Raw genomic sequence first — 22,835 nt, forward strand, 5'->3', positions numbered from 1 at the left:
TTTTTTGGTCTATTTTACATTTACATTTACGTCATTTAGCAGACGCTCTTATCCAGAGCGACTTACAAATAGGTGCATTCACCTTATAGCCAGTGGGATAACTACTTTACAATGTTTTTTTATTTTTTATATATTTTTTTTTATATAGAACAGTACTTGGGGTACACACACACACAGAAAGAGGGGAAAAAGGAAAGACTGACCTGTCCTTTTCAGTGTCTTTTCAAGCAGTGTTTTTTGTTGAAATGATGTTCAGTCAGTCCGTCTCTCTCACTCCTTTCATCTTAATCTCTCTTTTCTCTGCCTTTGCTATTGTGTCTCTTTCACACTCATACTATTACCCTATCAGTCTCACTCTTAACACTTCCTCTCTGAGCATACAGTAAATGTTGAGCAGAGGGGAAGCAGACACTTGAAACCTGGCCATTCAAATGTGCAGGAAACATGTTCCTCCTTTACACACATCTGTCTAATTTCTTCCCTTTAATTTACAGTGATGGGCAGAGATAGATGTGCTTGACAGGCAATGAAGTTGAGATTTTGCCACATCTGTGGATTTGTATAATATATTACTCAATGTATGGCTTTATAATAAAGATATTGAATAGGAGATGTTAACAAATTTCACTTATTTACTTTTATTGTAAAAAAAAAAGAGTGGCGCAGTGGTCTAAGGCACTGCATCTCAGTGCTTGAGGCGTTATACAGACCCCCTTATTCGATTCCAGGCTGTATCACAACCGGCCGTGATTGGGAGTCCCATAGGGCGGCGCACAATTAGCCTAGCGTCGTCCGGGTTTGGCCGGTGTAGGCCGTCATTGTAAATAATAATTTGTTCTTAACTGACTTGCCTAGTTAAATAAAGGTAAAATAAAAATACCCCTAGATCAACGTGTTCGCTGACAGGGACAAGGTTCGATCTTATAACAGCCGCCAATTACGCGTCTACAATGATAGGGCAAGGAATGTGCGACCTCATGCCACGTTCAGTGCGCTTTTAAACACTCCCACTTCACTCCGCCCGGCCCCGGTGCACACTTTATAGATGTTAGCTGACGACTCACGAAAACGACGCGCACGCTCAATGGGGCAGAAGTGAGTTGTTTAATTCTGGATGGCCAGATAGCTACCAACAATGACAAGAAATGTCCATGTGGGTAATCATAAGTGACTAGTTTCAGCTAGTTTCATTTTGGTCTTGACACCATGTCTTGTTTTGAATTGTTTTGACTGATTTCATGTCAATGCTTACATTTATATTACATTTACTTCATTTAGCAGACGCTCTTCTCCAGAGCGACTTTCAAATTGGTGCATTCACCTTATGATAGCCAATAGGAAAACCACCACTCTCATCAGCCAACCAACAACTGTAACAATGTATTTGTGAGACAACAAGCTCTTATGTGCAAGTGCAAATGTGTTTATGTTTTCAATAAACATTGGAGACGAAATATAGTTTCCATGTTGTTAACAATCTAAGCCAACCCCATTTGTTTTGCCCTATAGTTGTGCATGCCTTGGTTTTTTTGCTAAACAACCAACCCATCCATAGTGTGCTGTTCTCATGGCAGCGTTCACTGGTACACTGCCTTTGAAGCATGGACATTAATATACACCTCCGAGAGACTGTTCATTAATGCATATGCGCCTCTGAGGGAGTCCGCCATATATATATTTTCATCACACGTTCAGCTGTTGTAAAGTCGTCAATGGGAATTGATTGCTTCGGCCTAACTTCCCCTACTCACCATATATCATCACTGATCTCCCGTTTGATATCCTCCCCAAATTATTTTATCCCAGTCCAGGCAATAGTGTGCAACTGCAGCCCGCAATTCAGGGCGTTCCTGCAATTCAGGGTGTTCCCCTTGAGCATCCCATTGGTTCTTTCATGAACACCCACCCCTCCTCGTACACCCCATTGGTTCCTGCATGAACGCAGCCCGACATGCAGGGGCGATGGACCAGTGTTGCCAACTTAGCGACTTTGTCACTATATTTAGCGAGTTTTCAGACTTCTCTAGCGACACATTTTCAAAAAAGCGACTAGCGACAAATCTAGCGACTTTTTCTGGTGTTATTGGAGACTTTTGGAGACTGATGTGAAAGCACATATCGTTCTTACTCTTCTCAACAAGCAGCGGGTGCTGCCGTGGGCCCCAACCCTGTCCCAAAGCACTCACAGGTGGCATAGTCCTCGCGCAGAAATCCCTCCCAGCAGCAGTCAGAGCAGGAGATGTTCACCCCTCCGCGTCCAGACTGCAAATGCATCATGCATGCGGGAAGCCACCGCTGGCTGATCCCGCCCTGGCTTACATTCAGGGCGGGATGTAAATGTAGGGTGTTTTTACTCACTTTTTGTCTCTCCCACAACGTTATTCCTCTCTCCTACAGCGTCCATCACAATTACATGCACATGGCCAATTATGCAAATTAGGTGATGACATCATTTAGCAACTTCTAGCTACTTTTAGGACAGCCAATAGCTACTTTCCTTACTGAGGAGTTGGCAACACTGCGAAGGACACTGTCTACCGGTTTACGGCTGATAGCTATGATTGTCTCGCCTGCCCATTCTTCTGTGGGGCTTATCGGCGGCTGGCATCTAACGTTATTGTGCATTAATGCTACCCACTGTACTGGAGAGCCACCGCCTCCCCTAACTTAAAAATTGGGGTTCCTGCAGATGCAGGAATGTCCACATTCAGGACACCCGAATTGTGGGCCGCAATTGCACCCTTCTCAGTCCAGGCAACTCAAAGGTACAACACAGTGCAGTGCTTTTTGGGGGTAGGCTGTCCCAGTATCTGTGCAGAGATGTCGAAGATATGTATGACATGTCTCCTCTTTAACGCCCAGGAAGCTCCGATTCAAACTCCCACCAGACAGCTCTACAAGTGTAAATAATGTCAAAAAACGTTCTTACTCACCAAATATGGAGTTTCGCTGAGCAACTATCTTCATTTACTCCAGTTATGGCCGGTGTGTACTTCCAAAACAGGTCTACATTTACAAGCAACCCAAAAATGTTTTATCCTATTTGGCACCTGCGCCACAAACAGCTCAGAAGTCTACAACAACTCAATACATTGGTGGTGCCGAAGAGGCATTTTTCGGTTGCTTGTACATTTTTATCTAGACCTTTTTTGGAAGTACATAGGCTTACCGGTAGTTATAGGAGTAAATGACTAACAAACGTATTTTGACATAACGCTTGCAGAGCTGTCTAATGGGAGTTTGAATCGGAGCTTCCTGGGCGTTAGAGGAGCCATGTCATACTCCTCGTCGACTCACAGACGCTGGGGCAGTGGTAGGCCTACATTTGTACTGTATCACTGCTGATGTCAGGTCGTTTAGAGGTGGAGAATATCAGTTTTCCAGCTAAATTGACATAACCTAATAATGTCTGTGGCAAATTTCATGATAAGGTGTTGTTTGGCCATGATGGCCACTTTACACCAGCTGGCATCTTCAAAGATACACAAACAAAAACATAAAGGATTTGGTAGATGTAGTTGCTTCTGTTTTATTTGTATTTCCTTAGATCAGAGCCAGATTAAGAAATCACAGGCCGCGGGGCTTTGATTTTTTAATAACCCCACCGGCACACCATTTTCTGTAAACAAATCTGTGCACCAAGCTGCAATTCGATGCGTGGTAAATTTACTGTTGAAGAAAAATCCCCTTTATAATAAAGCCATAATAACGTTTGCCATGTGCCATAGGCTACAGTTGAGCAGAGGCGTTTTTAGGATTTTCACACATGGGGAACATTTGTTAGTAGGGTCAAATAAAATCAACAAAATTAAAAACGCATTTCATGCAATTCTACCTCATTTACATGATAAAAGACAGCTGAATCTTTTTTAATACCACACAAATGACCACATTGAGCAGCCACTCTGAGTAATATAGGAGGCAATATTAGGAGGCAATATAAATACTGAACAAAAATATAAACAACAATTTCAACAATTTTACTGAGTTAAAGTTCATATAAGGAAATCAGTCAATTGATATGAATTCATTAGGCCCTAATCTATGGATTTCACATGACTGGGCAGGGGCGCAGCCATAGGCCCACCCACTTGGGAGCCAGGCCCACCCACTGGGGAGCCAGGCCCAGCCAATCAGAATTAGTTTTTCCCCACAAAAGGGCTTTATTACAGACATAAATACTCCTCAGTTTCATCAGCTGTCTGGGTGGCTGGTCTCAGGTGATCCCGCAGTTGAAGAAGCAGGATGTGGAGGTCCTGGGCTGGCTTGGGTACAAGTGGTCTGCGGTTGTGACGCCGATTGGACATATTGCCAAATTCTCTAAAATGACGTTGGAGGCAGCTTATGGTAGAGAAATTAACATTAAATTATCTGGTAACAGCTCTAGTCGACATTCCTGCAGTCAGCATGTCAATTGCACGCTCCCTCAAAACTTGAGACATCTTTAGCATTAATGTTGTGTGACAAAACTGCACATTTTAGAGTGGCCTTTTATTGTCCCCAGCACAAGGTGCACCTGTGTAGTGATTATGCTGTTTAATCAGCTTCTTGATATGCCACACCTGTCAGGTGGATGGATTATCTTGGTATAGGAGAAATGCTCACTAACAGGGATGTAAACACATTTGTGCACAACATTTGAGAGAAATAAGCTTTTTGTGCATATGGAACATTTCTGGGATCTTTTATTTCAGCTCATTAAACATGGGACCAACACTTTACATGTTGCGTTTATATTTTTGTTCAGTATATACAGTACCAGTCAAAAGTTTGGACACACCTACTCATTCAAGGGATTTTTCTTTATTTTTACTATTTTCTACATTGTAGTATAATAGTGAAGACATCAAAACTATGAAATAACACATATGGAATCATGTAGTAACCAAAAAAGTGTTAAACAAATCAAAATATATTTTATATTTGAGATTCTTGAAAGTAGCCACCCTTTGCCTCGATGACAGCTTTGCACACTCTTGACATTCTCTCAACCAGCTTAATGAGGTAGTCACCTGGAATGCTTTTCCAACAGTCTTGAAGGAGTCCCCACATATGCTGAGCACCTGTTGGCTGCTTTTCCTTCACTCTGCGGTCCAACTCATCCCAAACCATCTCAATTGGGTTGAGGTCGGGTGATTGTGGAGGCCAGGTCATCTGATGCAGCACTCCATCACTCTCCTTCTTGGTCAAATAGCCCTTACACAGCCTGGAGGTGTGTTTTGGGTCATTGTCCTGTTGAAAAACAAATGATAGTCCCACTAAGTGCAAACCAGATGGGATGACGTATCACTGCAGATTGCTGTGGTAGCCATGCTGGTTAAGTGTGCCTTGAATTCTAAATAAATCACCATCAGTGTCACCAGCAAAGCACCCCCACACCATCACACCTCCTCCTCCATGCTTCACGGTAGGAACCACACATATGGAGATCATCTGTTCACCTATTCTGCGTCTCATAAAGACATGGTGGTTGGAACCAAAAATCTCCAATTTGGACTCATCAGACCAAAGGACAGATTTCCACCGGTCTAATGTCCATTGCTCATGTTTCTTGGCCTAAGCAAGTGTTTTCTTCTTATTGGTGCCCTTTACAGCAATTTGACCATGAAGGCCTGATTCACGCAGTCTCCTCTGAACAGTTGATGTTGAGATGTGTCTGTTACTTGAACTCTGTGAAGCATTTATTTGGGCTTCAATCTGAGGTGCTGTTAGTTGCAGATTTCTGATGCTGGTAACTCTAATGAACTTATCCTCTGCAGCAGAGGTAACTCATGGTCTTCCTTTCCTGTGGCGGTCCTCATGAGAGCCAGTTTCATCATAGCGCTTGATGGTTTTTGCCTTCTTGACATTTTCCGGATTGACTGACCATCATTTCTTCAATTAATGATAGACTGTCGTTTCGCTTTGCTTATTTTAGCTGTTCTTGCCATATTATGGACTTGGTCTTTTACCAAATAGGGCTATATTCTGTATACTACCCCTACCTTGTCACAACACAACTGATTGGCTCAAAAGCATTAAGGAAATAAATTCCACAAATTAACTTTAACAAGGCACACCTGCTAATTAAAATGCATTCCAGGTGACTACCTCATGAAGCTGGTTGAGAGAATGCCAAGAGTGTGCAAAGCTGTCATCAAGGCAAAGGGTAGCTACTTTGAAGAATCTCAAATATAAAATATATTTTGATTTGTTTAACACTTCTTTGGTTACTACATGATTCCATATGTGTTATTTCATAGTTTTGATGTCTTCACTATTATTCTACAATGTAGAAAATAGTACAAATAAAGAAAAACCCTTGAATGAGTAGGCGTGTCCAAACTTTTGACTGGTACTGTATATATTATAGGCTACAGTAGGCTACTAAATCCAATTTCCAGTGGCACACAGACTCACCTTCTGATAACCAGGTGGCGAATGGCATCTCTGCATGTCTGGCAGACATATCAGTGTGGATGACGGATCACCACCTCAAGCTGAACCTCGGGAAGACGGAGCTGCTCTTCCTCCCGGGGAAGGACTGCCCGTTCCATGATCTCGCCATCACGGTTGACAACTCCGTTGTGTCCTCCTCCCAGAGTGCGAAGAGCCTTGGCGTGACCCTGGACAACACCCTGTCGTTCTCTGCTAACATCAAAGCGGTGACCCGATCCTGTAGGTTCATGCTCTACAACATTCGCAGAGTACGACCCTACCTTGCACAGGAAGCGGCACAGGTCCTAATCCAGGCACTTGTCATCTCCCGTCTGGATTACTGCAACTCGCTGTTGGCTGGGCTCCCTGCCTGTGCCATTAAACCCCTACATCTCATCCAGAACGCTGCAGCCCGTCTGGTGTTCAAACTTCCCAAGTTCTCTCACGTCACCCCGCTCCTCCGCACACTCCACTGGCTTCCAGTTGAAGCTCGCATCTGCTACAAGACCATGGTGCTTGCCTACGGAGCTGTGAGGGGAACGGCACCTCCGTACCTTCAGGCTCTGATCAGTCCCTACACCCAAACGAGGGTATTGCGTTCATCCACCTCTGGCCTGCTGGCCCCCCTACCTCTGCGTAAGCACAGTTCCCGCTCAGCCCAGTCAAAACTGTTCGCCAAAAAAAAATATATATATATATATATATTGTAAAGTGGTTGTCCCACTGGCTATCATAAGGTGAATGCACCAATTTGTAAATCGCTCTGGATAAGAGTGTCTGCTAAATTACGAAAATGTCAATGAAAATGTATAGGCTACTCACGGTGATGGCAGATGCGCTCCTCTTGGCAATAGCCTATCTCAAGATGAGCTACTTTGAAAAACAGTGTTGCTGTTCACAAAAAAAATTGGGAGTTGTTGAGATTTGTTTTCTTCTATTGGTTCAGCAAACAGATTAGTCTTCTCTTTTCAGCAGACAGATTAGTCTTCTCTTTTCAGCAGACAGATTAGTCTTCTCTTTTCAGCAGTAGGCATTTGCTTTCCAAACGGTACGTTTTTCCTGCAATTGTATTTTGACATTTGCAAAAGGAAAACAGACAGCTGCAACCAACCTAAAGAAATATAATCCATAGATGGCCGTTCCCATTCAAATCAGGACTGGCAGCCATTGCTAGTGTACCCATGAGTTTAATAGTCAAATTGCCAGGGTAAGAGGTTCCAAAACCCTTCTATGGATTATATGTCTATGGCCACGACACAACGAGCTGTATATTTGGCTCGCATGCTGGCCAAATTGTGGCCTTCCCAACTGTAGGCACTTGAGTAAATGAGGGATACAAATGATGTGTTATGGTGTGGGGTGCATTTTCCTGACATGGTTTAGGTCCACTTGGAGAATCTATGCCAAGGCGCATTGAAGCTGTTCTGGCAGCTTGTGGTGGCCAAACACTCTTTTAAGAAACTATGTTGGTGTTTCTTTTATTTCGGCAGTTACCTGTATGTGCTTGTGATCAAATTTAATCCACGGTTTTTTTTTTTGTTGAAACTATTGATCCTCTGTGGCCAAATTATGCTCTCTGGGGTATTTTGAACATTGGGAGCGGGCTCCTGTGGTTCGATAAAAAAAAAAAAAAACGTATAGAATTGTATTAATTTTTTTGCCTCTTGAGCTGTCACGGTTTCGGCCGAGACTGCTCCTCCTCCTGGTTCGGGCAGGCTTCGGCGTTCGCCGTCCCCGGAGTACTAGCTGCCACCGCTCTATGTTTCGTTATTTGATTGCTTTTGTCTGTCTGTTACACCTGTGTCCATTTGTGTGTTGATTACGTGTCGTATAAGTTCCTTGTTTTGCACTAGTATGATTGTGTGTTGTTTTCACTGTCATGCTGTTCGGAGCTACGTGTTTGCACTCTGTTTGTTTTGTGTTTAGTGTTTACGCGTGTATGCGTAATTCTCCCTCGCCTCTTGTTTTGTCGAGGTCGTGTTACTTTTGGACATTTGACTTTGGATTATTAAAGTCTGTTGGACTTAACCTCTGTGTCCTGCGCCTGACTCCTCCACCACATCCACATCGGTTCCCATCTGACATGAGCACCATATTGGCTTGGGCCCAGCCCCTGACTCACACAATTGACCAGTCACATTCATGCAGTTTATTTTTTATATTTTTTATTAATCAGTTACCCAATCAGGGCAGGGCCCCCCAGTTACCCAGGTGTGCCCCTATCTCCTCTCCTCCCCCCCATCTGATAATTATCAGAGCGGCAGCAGGCAGCAGCAGGCTGTCTACACTCTTTGAGAGCGGGCTCCTGAATCCTCCTGTGGTTGGCAGTTGCAGTAAAAATATAAATATACATATTACATAGTACAGTCGTGGTCAAACGTTTTGAGAATGACACAAATACTAATTTTCACAAAGTCTGCTGCCTCAGTTTTGATTATGGCTATTTGCATATACTCCAGAATGTCATGAAGAGTGATCAGATGAATTGCAATTAATTGCAAAGTCCCTTTTTGCCATGAAAATGAACTTAATCCCCAAAATACATTTCCACTGCTTTTCAGCCCTGCCACAAAAGGACCAGCTGCCATTATGTCAGTGATTCTCTCGTTAACACAGGTGAGAGTGTTGACGAGGACAAGGCTGGAGATCACTCTGCCATGCTGATTGAGTTAGAATAACAGACTGGAAGCTTTAAAAGGAGGGTGGTGCTTGAAATCATTGTTCTTCCTCTGTTAACCATGGTTACCTGCAAGGGAACAGGTGCCGTCATCATTGCTTTGCACAAAAAGGGCTTCACAGGCAAGGATATTGCTGCTAGTAAGATTGCACCTAAATCAACCATTTATCGGATCATCAAGAACTTCAAGGAGAGAGGTTCAATTGTTGTGAAGAAGACTTCAGGGCGCCCAAGAAAGTCCAGCAAGCGCCAGGACCATCTCCTAAAGTAGATTCAGCTAAAACCTTAATGCCAGGCACCACAGGCTGAAATTACATTTTTGCATTTACCTATCCATTTTGAGATTTGTTGGTATTTTAGTTTTTTCAAAAAGCAAACATAAAAATGTATAAGTCTTGATGAAAATGTATATTTTCTTTAGTATATCATACTACTGTCATAAGAATTTCATGAAATGTAACCACTTTAAAATGGACATACATCCATATTTTCAAAACTCTTCTACATTGAATTACACATTATTTAAAAGCCCATTTCATAGAGAACGTAACAAACTGGACTAAATGTAGTAACTTTGAAGACATGGTGATTGGGTCTAAACAGGGGTTTGGTGTTTGGTAGTCTAAATTCAGTGTACTTGTCTTTAACTGCCATTTCCCGAAAGTCAATCTTCCCACATGCCAACTAATTTTCCTCAGCTTCAGAAGCATCTATATTCACCGAATGTTGTGTGGTTATCCTTAGATATATTCTCGAGACTTGCCCAGAGTGAATTGTTGATATGTTGTAAATGTTTTATTCTAGATAGCATTTTCTTAAGAAAAATTTGCCAAAAATGCATTTTAGGTACATGTCTTTAGTATTTTACAGATAGAAAGATGAGAAAAAAGTATTTATCCACAATCTGCTCTGAGTAAATCCGGTCCTGGAGTGTCTTAACAAAATGAAATCAAAATATTTAGACTGACTTAATCCGATGCCCTGAAAAATGGATTTGAACGATATGCAAATATGTGCATATTTAATGACATATCACCTCATTTTAATATTTTAATACAATCGTTTAGAAAAATGTTAATACAAAAAAATATTATATTTGTATCTACATTCAACTGGTAAAAGTTGATTGTGATATGATTAAGAGGGGGAAAATCACCTATTAGGGTGTGGTGACTGGCTTTAACTCAACCTTATTTAGGCTATTTCTCAAACAGGTCATTAGGGTTTGAATAGCTGCAAGAACATGCCAATATTTTCCTTATATTCATTAGGTTGTAACGATTCCAATATTACAGTAATATCAATGAAAAAACATGTTAGTGTAAAGAGATAGAGAGAGTAGAAGATTTAGCAGGAGAAAGTGATTGTGAGATAGAGATGGTGAGATTGAAAGAGAGAGAGAGCGAAAGAGAGAGTGAGAGAGAAAGAGAGAGGGAGAGTAAATGGGAGCATCAGTAGTGGAGGTGAGGATCAGAGTTCAAGCTAATCATTGACAAAATGTGTGTGTGCCTGCATGTGTGTTCCTGAGTGTATGAGCCAGTTTTGGTGAGTGTTGTTGTGTATGTACAACATACGTTATGTGTCAGAGAGAGGGAGGAGGAGAGAGTAAAGGAGAGAGAGAGGGAGGTAGAGAGAGAGATAGGTAAGTCCAATCAGGTTAGTCGTTCAGATGGATAGTGTACCGCTCCTCTCCTAGGCTCCACGTTGACGTCTCAGTCTCCTACACTCGTTCGCTTCAATCCCTTCATCTTCTATTCTTCAATCATGGATCCCTCACCTTCTTCACATCCGGACCCCTGATACTCACACAGGAACTCAGACTGAGACCAGCTTTTCTTAAAGGATTATCTTTCTCTTAAAGGATTTTGGAAATCTCTGGAGAGGATCATTCTTCTTACTTGGGCTGCAATATGGTAACATACCTTCTCTCCCTCCTCCTGGAAGCGATGGTCTGGGATGGGGCTTTCTGTTCCCTGGGGGAGGGCAGGAGGCAGTGGCAGCAGCCCTCCACCCCAGAGCCCTTCAACCAGAGCCAGTCCTTTCTCCACGGGACTTTCCCTCCAGGGTTCCTCTGGGGCACGGGGACCTCCGCCTTCCAGACTGAGGGGGCCTCGGACCGGGACGGGAAAGGCCCCTCAATCTGGGACCACTTCACCCACACAGCACCCCACCGAGGTGTCGGAGGTGTCGCAGACACAGCCAGTGACAGCTACACCCAATGGGAGGAGGATGTTGAGGCGCTGGGGTACCTCGGGATGCACTCCTACGCCTTCTCCCTCTCCTGGCCCCGAATCTTCCCTGACGGGGTTGCCACTAGTCAGCCCAATATGGTGGCTGTGGAGCACTATGGGAGACTGCTCGACAGGCTGAGAGAGAGAGGCATTGAGCCGGTGGTCACCCTGTTTCACTGGGACCTTCCCCAGGCCCTGCAGGAGCACTACGGGGGCTGGAAGAATGACACCCTGGTGGGGTTGTTTGACGTGTACGCTGCCTTCTGTTTCCGGACATACGGGGGACGTGTGAGGTACTGGATAACCATGCACAACCCATACCTGGTGGCTGTCCAGGGGTACGGGACAGGAGTGCACGCGCCTGGAGAGACAGGGGACTCCACCGCCCCCTTCATCGTGGCCCACAACCTCATCAGGGTGAGTCAGTCAGGGTCAAGGGTCAGAAGAAGTCTGAAGTTGCCCCTAGATGCAAATCTTAGGTCAGTTTTGTGTTTTCCTTCCAATGGGAATGGTCAGGATTTTGGAAGGGAAAGTTGTTCCTAGTTCTGTGTAAAATGGCAACGACTATCTGTACCCATTTGGGAGGGGGGACAGGGGGTTGTGTTGTGAATTAGAACACTTTGGATAGATTGAAACTGAGACCCTGTGTTAGTCAGACTTTGAACTTTACTTTAGTCTTTGAACTTCTGTGGGTTTTATCAGCTGATGTGGTCAATGAATGTTTGCGTCTTTCATTGGGTTCAAGACATTGCAAAGAAAATGTGTGAAGACATAAAGCTTTAATAGCCATAGTACATGCTGTGCTTTCTTCAATCAATCAGATTAAACTAATCCAAAAGGTTTCAAGTTGTGATATTCAATATTAGCTGTGCTCCTTCTGCAGCTATAAGCAGTCATTGACCTTGTGTGTTTACTGTTTGCTATGAGAGGTTTATTACAGCGAATAGTAAACAGGACACTTAAGGAGACACTGGGGGTTAAAGTCTGTGACATCAGCAGTTTTGTGGGTGGGCAGGCAGGCACCACAGCACAGCAGTATGGCAGGATGTTAGGATGATATCAGGCTTCATTAATAATCAGTTATGTCCCAGCACATACTTAGACACTGTACAGGTCCAATATCTGTAGTATGTGCAATATCTCTGCCATAATGCAGTGCATGTATAACTGACCTCCATTTCATTTACACATTTACAGGCGCATGCCAAAGCGTGGCACACATATAACACCCACTTCCGCCCGACTCAGAAGGGTCAGGTGTCCCTCGTCCTGGGTTCCCATTGGATGGTGCCTCATAGAGGCCAAACCACACCAGCCAATGTCGAGCTCTGCCAGCAGTCCATGGAGGCGGTGCTTGGCTGGTTCGCCAATCCCATCTTCAGGGACGGTGACTACCCAGCCTCCATGAGATCCACTCATAGGGGGCTCCTGCCTGAGTTCACCCCAGAGGAGAAGCTCTGGGTGCAGGGAACGGCTGACTTCTTTGCCCTGTCCTTTGGGCCTAACAACCTGCGTCTGGGCCGGAGCCTGGCCCACTATGGGCAGACGGTGTTCCCAGATCTGAGGCGGGTGCTGGGCTGGGTGCGGCTGGAGTACGGGGACCTTCCAGTGCTGGTGGCAGAGGGGGGCTGGTTCTCAGATGCAGCTGTGGAGAGGGAGGATACAGTCGCTATCTACCTGATGAAGAGGTTCATTAACCAGGTGCTGCAAGGTAAGGAGGGAGGAGGGGTCCGAGGAGGGGGCAGGGTTAGAGAAAACAGAGGAGGTCAACAAGAGAGCATATTTGACAGACTGACCCCTTTTAATACATTTAACCTCTGCACTGTTGTGCTATTTGTACCTCTGTGGTAACTGTGTCTCCTCATCTCATTCTCTCTGTGTTTGTTTGTGTCCAGCGATTGTGTTTGACGGTGTCAGAGTGTTTGGCTACACAGCCTGGTCTCTGGTGGATGGTTTTGAGTGGAACTATGGCTACAGTGTGAGACGAGGTCTGTTCTATGTAGACTTCAGCCAGGCCAACAGAACCAGGGTCCCGAAGACCACCGCTCAGTTCTACAGGCAGGTCGTCAAGGACAACGGTTTCCCTGGTAATGAGACCACCAGAGAGGTCAAAGGGCGTTTCCCATGTGACTTCCACTGGGGAGTGGCCGCCTCCACCCTACAGGTGAGGTGATGAGAAGGGGAGGAGAGGATGCAGAGACGAGAGCGGGAGGAGAAAATAAAGAGGGAGGAGATTATTTTATTTAGCAAAACTGCTTTTCTTGCGCTCCAACTCGAACAGAACATTACGCAAGCTAGGTCATTGCACACCTTGTAAGAAATAAACACAAACATTTATATTCTTGTTCTCCTTTATTAAAGGTAAATTTCCATCCCTACTCCCCTCAATTCATGGACCCCCACCTGTACAGCTGGAACCTGACAGGGGACGGGGCGCTGCGTCCTGTCCAAGGGGTCAAGCTCCACACCAGGATGCCGCAGTGCACTGACTACCTGGCCATCCGAGTTCACCTGGGCATCTTTGAGTCCACAGGGGCATCTCACTACCGCTTCGCTCTCAACTGGTCCCTCATCCTGCCCCATGGAGATCTGTCTAATGTGGACACAGAGGCCCTGAGGTAGACACACACTGTATAGTGTATATTGAAATGTTTAACACACATGCAAACATACACTAGAATGCACGCCTGTATGGATACAAACACACTTTGGATTTTGAATAACTTCAAACTCTTTTTAACAGATACTATCGCTGTCTCCTCACTGAGCTCCACAAGCAGGGCCTGGAGGCTATGGTCACCCTCTACTACCCCACTAACAGAGTCCCTCTGCTGGGCTTGCCTGGCCCACTGCATGGCTCTGGAGGCTGGCTGAACGGGAGCACAGTGGAGGCCTTCCAGAGCTATGCAGCCCTCTGCTACAGGGAGCTGGGGCCCTGGGTCAGCTACTGGATCACCATCAATGAGCCCAACAGACTGGTGGATGCCTACAAGAGCGGAGAGGAGCAGCATCTGGCAGCCCATAACCTCCTCCTGGCCCACGCTAAGGTCTGGAGGCTCTATGAGAGGGAGTATCTCAGCCAACAGGGAGGACTGGTGTCCCTGGCCCTGCACGCAGACTGGGCAGAACCCGCCAATCCCTTCCTGGAGTCACATGCAACCGCCACTCAGAGATTCCTGTTGTTTGAGCTGGGTCGTTTCCTAGACCCACTACTAGGGGGCAGAGAGGGGGAGGGCAAGAGTGGCATGTACCCTCCAGAGGTGAGGAGATACTTGGAGGAGAGGGCGAGGGTGATGGGCCTCCCTGGATCCCCACTACCGCACTTCACCGACCGGGAAAGAGAAGAGCTACGAGGGGCGCTGGGCTTCATCGCACTGAACCACTTCACCACGCGTCTCGTGTCACCACGCCCCTATTCTCCTCAGACTGCCCCACCTAAACCCCAGCAACCTCAACCTCCAGACCATGACTGCCTGCTGATGTCTGACCCCACCTGGGCCTCCTCTGGCCTGGGGCAGGCGGTGGTCCCCTGGGGCCTCCGGAGGGTGCTGCACTGGGTGAAGGAGCGGTATGGAGGGGGTCTGCCGGTTGTAGTCACAGCCAGCGGGGTTGACGATCAGGCCCCACTAAAGGATCTTCTCAGGCAGCACTACATCAAGAGCTACCTGGAGGAGGCCCTCAGAGGTGAGGCTCTCCCTAACCCATTCAAACTCCTGTTAACCCCCCCCCCCCCCAACCCCAGTCCAACGCTAAACCACTAGCTTGCTCTTATCATAAATATCCTAGAGGTTCTATGCTTATTTCTATAGTTCCAAATGTTCCTAAATAAACCAACCTCCTCTCTGCAGTTTCTTCTGCAGACAGGTAGTGTAGGGCACACATTAGCAGCTTTTAGTATGAGAGGTCGAAGGTGACGGGTCTTCCAGATAATTTCCTAACACACCACAGCACGGCCTTATCATCACGAGCCCCCTCATAAAACTCATGGACTTTACTGTATGAGAAACCTTTGAGATCATAAAGTGAATCCCAGTGAGAACTGTCCTGTTTGTACTGAGATAAACATCCTGTGCAGTACTGTAGCCACAATAAAGCTTCAGTTGGTTTATGGCCCCCCACACAGGTTGCAGCTTCTCTCTGTTGTTATTGCTTAAAATTGCTTTTCTGTATGTATAAATTGTGATTCTGACCTCCCACTTCTCCCTGTCTTCTCTCCCCTCCAGCTCGTCAGTTGGATGGAGTCAACCTAAAGGGCTTCTACATCTGGAAGCTGCAGGATCGACACGCCCCTCAGTTCGGCCTCATCACCTCTTTCCAGCACCAGTCCCAACCCAAAGCCTCCATCGCAACCTACCGAGAGATCATTGACCGCAGCGGTTTCCCTGGCAACAACGTCACATCTTCCTGTAGGGACAGCAACCACAGGACGGTGTGTTCCATCTGCGCTCACATCTCAGAGAACAAACCACTACTGTTCTTTGCTTCATGTCTCCTCATCACGCTAGCTGTGCTGGTGGCAGTCATCATCGTCATCGTCAGGAGGAAGAGGACTAGGAGGAGGAGGGTGGGGGTGCCGGTGTGTCCTGTCCCATTGGGGATGAAGTGTCAGCTGTGGGAGAGAGTGGCCCTGCAGCGTGTAACGGATAGGATCCACGTGGTCCGCCGCTAGGGGTTTGGTCCTGTTGTAGTGGTTCTTAGGGACAGGTCTAGGATCATCCTACCCCCCCAAATCCTAACTTCATTCTACTCCACAAGCCCACTGGGACTGTGCTCAACACAGCGGGATCAGCGAGGGCCAAGTGGTCATCTTTACCAACACCAAGTGACTAATAGAGTTTCTCTGTCTGAGCCCTAGAGATCCCACATATTGAAAAACAATGTATCTCCAATGAATACAATTGACAGTTTGTAAACTATCACAGACATGAATATGATGTAGCCATGAGACTGTTTTGTTTTTTCAATGACAGCGGTTGGTTATAATTTGAGACCCTTCTATGAATGCTGCTATTGTGATGGACTGATCGTGTGGGCCAACAATTGACTGGCCTGTATGACTTGTTAGTGTGCATCACTCTGTGTCCTGATCTCATATCTTTGTATACTTGTAATCATAGGGAGTCTGGACTGATGGTAGAAGTATTTTTCTCTCTGGGCTCCAGAGAAATGTTATCTACTGATGGCCAACTCAAGCACTTGTTCAGTTTTTTAGTGAAGATGATGTGCAATGTCCTTGTAAATACATTCTGTCAATGAAACCATAATAATTTGCTATATATGAAATTCAATAAAATACAAGTGTATGTTGCAGCTTTCCCTTTTTCAAAGTTGATGTTTTCTGTTGTAGAAGCTTTGATTGTGCCAGAAATGTTGCTGCTCATGTACGCACTGTTTCTTTGAGACACTGCTGCCCCCTAGTGGGGGTATTTTGTCCCAACGCTGGTTCAAGGCCCTTGGTGAGATAACAGAGAGACAAAGAACTGACCATGATAAACAAGCTGAGAAAGGTAGAAAATAGTCAGAGACAGAGTAGAGGACGAATGAATACCATAGTTTACCACAGAGTCTGATTCTGATTTTAGTATACAAATGAACTGACATACGTAGATAGATAAGTCATATTGAGCTGTCATTTGTAGAGATATGGCATCTCCACATGAAACAGTTTTTCTAGGTTGAGACAGCCAAAGATCACTAATACAAATAAGGGAAGGCTTTGTTTGTTTTGATAGATTGATAGAATAACGTTTGACGTTGTTCTTATCCTATGCTTATCGCTTCCCCCGTCATCATTCTAGATCCAGTCAGGGTTTATGAAGCAGTGAACCACATAAGTGTATACTGTTGAATTGAGAGTTGTGACCCAGATACATATTTTTCTATAGGCAGATTCTTAATGTTGCCCCATGTTGCATCATTGAGGTTCAGCTAGGTAACAATAAATATAATGTTAAATGTAGTGTCATTATTTATGTATGTTCAATTCATTTATACTTTGGACAATATAATCAAGCATATATAAGCAATTATAGGCCTGTTTTTCATTGTCCACTTATACAATAAATAGGTGTACCAGTTATTGCTGACATAAGCGTCTCCAAAATGTAATGACAGGGAGGGAACTAATAGCAAGCAGCGTACAGAAAAGCAATGCTGTCGAAATCACATGATCCGCATTTCAGCTTGCATGCAGTTGGTATTAAAATGTTTCCAGGATCACCGACCGTGAACTGCGTACATTGTTGCAATATTGCGAGAAAAGACACATGTCCCTCGGATCTTTTGTAACTAGCTAGCCTTATATTTTATGACATCGGGGCTCAGTCACGTTTCCGCAGAACTTAGCATTTAGTGGTAACTAGCTGTACCTTGCAACTGTTATTGTTGCTCGGATCCAAAGTGACAGGCAGAGAGAACGAAAGTGCGAGGGGGACTGCGAATTAGCTAAGTTAGCTAGCTACTAGGAGGGCTGAAGCCAAGCGAGGCCTGACTGAGCGAGAGGATCGTGTTCCCTTCCGACAGAAACACGGCGAAATCATGGCCAACATCGCGGTTCAAAGGATAAAACGGGAATTTAAAGAGGTTCTCAAAAGCGAGGAGGTGGGCTTATTTTTTTTCAATCGACCGTGAGGCTACGCTAAATTGCTAGCTGAGTTGGTGTCTAACATATTGGCTGTTGTTGAAAATGAGTGTTTTGTTAGCTAGCTACTGAGGTTACTTAGCCAGATGTTAACAAAAGTGAAGGACAAGGCGCTAACTACCTTGCTTGCAAACGAAGGCCAAGGAAGGAACGCGTGATTTGATTTTTCGCAACGTTGGTTAACGTTATGCTGCTAACTTAACTAGCCTACAGGAAATTCCCTGCCTGGATGCTAACGTTAGCGTTTCTAACGAAGGTAGCTAACTAACGGTAGCTAGCTAGCTATAGGCCAGGGTTGTGAGAGTAATGAAAGAAGTCACGCAAATACGCCCCACACTGATTTAATATTAGGCTTAATGAACCTTTCTGAAGTCAAACTAGGGGTGGTAGCTAACTAGTCAACTAAAAAGTATGATATTTGCCACCCACAGTTAACGCTGTGTCTTTACTACCAGGGTGTCAACTTCTGCCGCATTGGCAGATTTGGGTTCGAAAGCTAGCGTGACATTTTCTACCTACTTGTCCTGTTGCAGGTGATTATGACATGCTTCATGCCATGCATTGCAAGTTAAAGGTATTGAGCAACATAAATGTCATGTCATGGTAGTACTGCAATAGTGAATGGAGTTAACGTTAGCTAACTAGTTTAGCATATCCCGTATGAATCTGTAGCACAAGTCACTACTTGGAACTGCCAAACCTCTCATACTGTTGCTTCTTATCAAATTATCTGTCATATTCAAGTGGAAGGAGACAGATCATGTAAACGAATTAGCTGTCACCGTTCTGTGAGTATGTCTGTGTTGAGAGGAAGTTTGGTAGACTTGAGGTACCCTCTTATGGCTACCCCTCCTTTCCTTACACCCCAACATAACCAACTGATGACCTCTGCTTCTCTCTTCTTCTCTGACAGACGAGTAAAAACCAGATAAAGGTGGACCTGGTGGATGAGAACTTCACAGAGCTGAAGGGGGAGATCGCAGGGCCACCTGACACGCCGTATGAAGGTGAGAGGCCCAGGGGGGGTGCTGACTTGGGACTGTGGACACACCTAACTGGTTTACCTGGGACAGACCTACCTGTGTTGAGTTGAGGGCTGAGGCAGACTTACTTAGCTTACCTTGGGCAAACTCCAGTCTGTCTACTGCTCCACAATAGGATTCAAATCAGTTTTGCCTGAAGGGAGTGAGGGTTGTGTCATGCAAAAGATTAGACGATTTGAGCAGTCGCTTGATCCCATATTTTAGTCAGTACTTGTGCATATGTTGGAGTTCTTGCTGTCATAACTATTTGCTTTCTGTACTTTTCAGGTGGCAGATATCAACTAGAAATAAAAATTCCAGAAACATATCCTTTCAATCCACCAAAGGTATGTATAAAAATCTAACATATTCTAATGTTTGTCGTTCAGTTGTGAATTTTGACCACATTGACCTTTGCCAGGGTAAAGTCCTTCGCTAATTCACATGCTTGTTTATGTGCTTCCCACGGCCCCCCAGGTGCGATTTATCACAAAGATCTGGCATCCCAACATCAGCTCAGTCACAGGTGCTATATGTCTGGACATCCTCAAAGACCAGTGGTAAGTCACTCTGTTCAAATACTCTTAAAAGGTCTCGTTTTTTCATTGTCATGTCTTTGTTACGGCTGATCCCAGTTCTTAGGACTCTAACACCCTCTCCTCTGTGTCTGACAGGGCGGCAGCTATGACGCTGAGGACAGTGCTGCTGTCACTACAGGCCTTACTGGCAGCTGCAGAACCAGATGACCCACAGGATGCTGTGGTGGCCAATCAGGTGAGAGGAACACTGGGTGTCTGTGTGTGGGAGAGCATGCATAATAAGTATGCCTGTAATGTTTGTAGATTTTTGTCATTTGTTTGTAAACTAAATGGGATTTACTAAATTGTAGCCTAGTGAGGTTTCTATGCTGCGGTCTTGCTGCCTGCTCAATATTGTGGTGTGGTCTTTCTCTCTCTCTCCTTTTCTCTATTTTTTTGCTCTCTCTCTCTCCAGTATAAGCAGAACCCAGAGATGTTCAAACAGACAGCCAGACTCTGGTCTCATGTGTATGCCGGCGCCCCCTCGTCCAGTCCAGAGTACACCCGCAAAATAGACAAACTCTGTGCCATGGGCTTTGACAAAGTGAGTGACCAACCCCTTATTACTGTCTCATACCTTCATAAGTCATTTACACTTTATTATCGTATTACAATATCACTGTTGATAGGTGGTGTTCTTTGATCCCGTTTTAATATGGTTCACCAATGGATCTCAGTTTTGTTTGAATACTGTATCACAGTTATGACAGTGTTATAAACTTCTTACGCTCCTGTTTATCCCATCTCCATAGAATGCAGTAATAGTGGCGTTGTCGTCGAAATCCTGGGATGTGGAAACAGCAACAGAGCTACTGCTCAGTAACTGAGTCTCAACGCCCCCACCTGACCCCTCCATACCCCTCTCCTTCAGTCTCCCTCCATCTGAAGCCCTCTTCTATTCTCTGCTGTTCCTCTGACCCCTCACATCTACCTGTTGGATACCCCCTCTCAACCTCCTGGCATTTCTCTCATTGTCGTCATCATCGCTGTACCACTCTCCTCCATCTTCCCTGCTATCTTCTCGTTGGCACTATTCCCTTCCATCATTTCACATACCTCAATCAAATGACTCCTTCCCTTAGGCCATGTGCCATTCCTCTTCCTCTCTACTCATGCTGGACCCTATTCATGTCCATTACCATCCCAACTCCTTCAGACTCGCTGGCTTTGTCCAAACACTCTCCACTGGTGTCCTATGACTTATACAATCCTTTTACATCAGTTATGACCTTGAAGAAAGTAAGGAAGCGGTGTAGGATTGTTTGAACAGAGCCATCTCCACCATTTTGGCACTTACCACATCACTGATGTTTCCTAGCACTTGCAGTAGCCACATCATGTGTCACCTGTCTAAGTCTTACTATCCCAAACTCCCCTGCCCACCCCATCAGCAGGTAGCCACACCCCTCTCAACCCTGTCATGACTATCATCATCATCACTCTTTCTTCTTCCCCTTTTTTTTATCTGGTTCTGGCCTCCTATAGGAAGATGATTAGATTCCGGTTTTTAGAAAGAAAACAAAACGGAAATGCTCACTGATAACGCTACTCAAGCAAATTAAGACTGGGAGTTAAAAAAATAGTGGTTTGAAAGATATCGCATCCACTGAACTACGCCAACAGAGGTAAAAAATAAAAACGGTCAAAATAATTCATCTGTAAATAAAGCTATTAAAGTCTGTAAATTAATCCAAAATGTGTGGGGATGTTATGTACTCTTTAGAAATTCATTATATTGCAGAATTATTTTGATTGTGTTTGCATATGTGTGTGCGATTAGTAGCCTTCCCTCCCTGTATGTGTGTAAAAATCTAGGGTGAGGAGCTAAATTTATAACGCTGGAAGAAACAAAGTCCAGTGGGAATTAAATACTTGGGGAAAGTAGAACATGCATATTAAATACGATTTAGAATTGTGTGCGTGTAACCATGCTTCATACATATGCATATTTATTTCAATAAGTTAATTTGTATGCACTGCACCATCACCAAAGGACTAAATGGGTTGATTCTGTCAATAGACATGATTTAAAAACCCACATGCTAGTAGATTAACACATTGTACAATGGGCTATCAGTTCATGTTTGAGAAAAGCCACAGAGCATATTGTTCGTGTAGTCAGGCGAGAGTTATTAGGCTGAACACAACCAGATGGCAGGGTAGGTAGCATGTTGTGTCTGAGCCAGCCTTGCCAACAGGTCCATCTTTTATCACAGGAGTGAACCTGGCAGTGCTCTCTGATACCCATATTGCAGCCTGCCTGCACTGGGAAGAATGCCCTTACAAGCTTGTGTGTATCAGTCTGTGTGTAAATAGGCCTACTGTGTGTGGGGACTGGAGTTAGGCCTTAGTGTCCCTATTGCGACCCAAGCAGACTCCCCTGCTGCACAGCGACACCTGCTATCGAGATACAGACTAACCCAGCCTCAGGTTTCCCAAGTCAGAAAAGCTTGTTTTGTATCTCTTTTTGTTACCTTGATGAATATCTCTCCCCTGGCACGCCACCAAGTCTTCTGCCAGAGCTGAGACAAGCTGTGGGATTTAGTGTAGGTCCAATGATACTTAGTAAAGTGAGAGGTGATCTAACAGTGATTGTCAGGGTGGTAACAGTTTAGGTCCCAGGTTGAGGTTTTGTGAAGAAGACAACCCTGTGTTTTGGACTTGAATACCCTCACAGGAACACATCTACTGGTTATACCACCCAGATATAATCATGTACCATCTCTTCCCTCAATGCCCTATTACCCTGTAGCTCAGTTGGTAGAGCATGGCGCTTACAACGCCAGGGTTGTGGGTTCGTTTCCCACGTGGGGCCAGTATGAAAATGTATGTACTCACTAACTGTTAGTCGCTCTGGATAAGAGCGTCTGCTAAATGACTAAAATGTACCCAGGTCTCCTGAGGGCCCTCCAAGGCAACCAACACCCACAATCAGAGTCTTTGTATTTGATGGGAAATTGTAGGCCTAACCATTTGACTACCCTGGCATCCATGATGATAAAATCACACAAACCATTCCTATGCCCTATCCAAACCTGATATCCAAGCTAATTGGTAGGCCTAGGCCTATTATATAGAATATTCTGCCTCAACCTGTTGCTGCCTCGCAAACACCTGCCAAGAGTTTGATTTACAGCCGAATAGATCCTGTGTTGAGCCGATGGTCGGGGGGCATCTGGTTTCCCCCGGTCTGCACGTTCTACGTGATAGCCAGGGTCCTATTCAGTGTCTGAGCAGGCATGCAACCTCCCCTGCCAAGCAATAAGCGCT

General features: G+C 45.0%; 2 protein-coding genes across 2 annotated transcripts; both read left to right on the plus strand.

Moving 5' to 3' along the window:
• The first annotated feature begins 10,707 nt into the window (after positions 1-10,707).
• klb (klotho beta) lies at positions 10,708-16,640 on the plus strand. The gene is made up of 6 exons (XM_041838416.2): positions 10,708-11,742; positions 12,523-13,036; positions 13,221-13,489; positions 13,687-13,943; positions 14,069-15,009; positions 15,549-16,640. The coding sequence occupies exons 1-6, from the start codon at positions 11,005-11,007 to the stop codon at positions 15,992-15,994; spliced, it is 3,165 nt and encodes a 1,054-aa protein (XP_041694350.2). The 5' UTR covers positions 10,708-11,004; the 3' UTR covers positions 15,995-16,640.
• An 800-nt stretch (positions 16,641-17,440) lies between these two features.
• LOC121532634 (ubiquitin-conjugating enzyme E2 K) lies at positions 17,441-21,254 on the plus strand. The gene is made up of 7 exons (XM_041838423.1): positions 17,441-17,925; positions 18,879-18,972; positions 19,276-19,334; positions 19,465-19,547; positions 19,662-19,761; positions 19,981-20,109; positions 20,318-21,254. Exons 1-7 carry the CDS (start codon positions 17,863-17,865, stop codon positions 20,390-20,392), a joined length of 603 nt encoding a protein of 200 aa, XP_041694357.1. The 5' UTR covers positions 17,441-17,862; the 3' UTR covers positions 20,393-21,254.
• Positions 21,255-22,835: the final 1,581 nt, after the last annotated feature.

This window comes from Coregonus clupeaformis, chromosome 2 (genome assembly GCF_020615455.1).
Source record: "Coregonus clupeaformis isolate EN_2021a chromosome 2, ASM2061545v1, whole genome shotgun sequence".
In the NCBI taxonomy this organism is placed as follows: Eukaryota; Metazoa; Chordata; class Actinopteri; order Salmoniformes; family Salmonidae; genus Coregonus; species Coregonus clupeaformis.

Excerpts from the sequence above, each read along its gene's own strand:
- klb (XM_041838416.2), top strand. The coding sequence starts at position 11,005 with ATGGTAACATACCTTCTCTCCCTCCTCCTGGAAGCGATGGTCTGGGAT. Across the intron at positions 13,037-13,220 it reads CATTAACCAGGTGCTGCAAG|CGATTGTGTTTGACGGTGTC; the intron begins GTAAGGAGGGAG and ends GTTTGTGTCCAG. Across the intron at positions 15,010-15,548 it reads CCTGGAGGAGGCCCTCAGAG|CTCGTCAGTTGGATGGAGTC; the intron begins GTGAGGCTCTCC and ends TCTCCCCTCCAG.
- LOC121532634 (XM_041838423.1), top strand. The coding sequence starts at position 17,863 with ATGGCCAACATCGCGGTTCAAAGGATAAAACGGGAATTTAAAGAGGTT. Across the intron at positions 19,335-19,464 it reads ATCCTTTCAATCCACCAAAG|GTGCGATTTATCACAAAGAT; the intron begins GTATGTATAAAA and ends ACGGCCCCCCAG. Across the intron at positions 19,548-19,661 it reads GACATCCTCAAAGACCAGTG|GGCGGCAGCTATGACGCTGA; the intron begins GTAAGTCACTCT and ends TGTGTCTGACAG.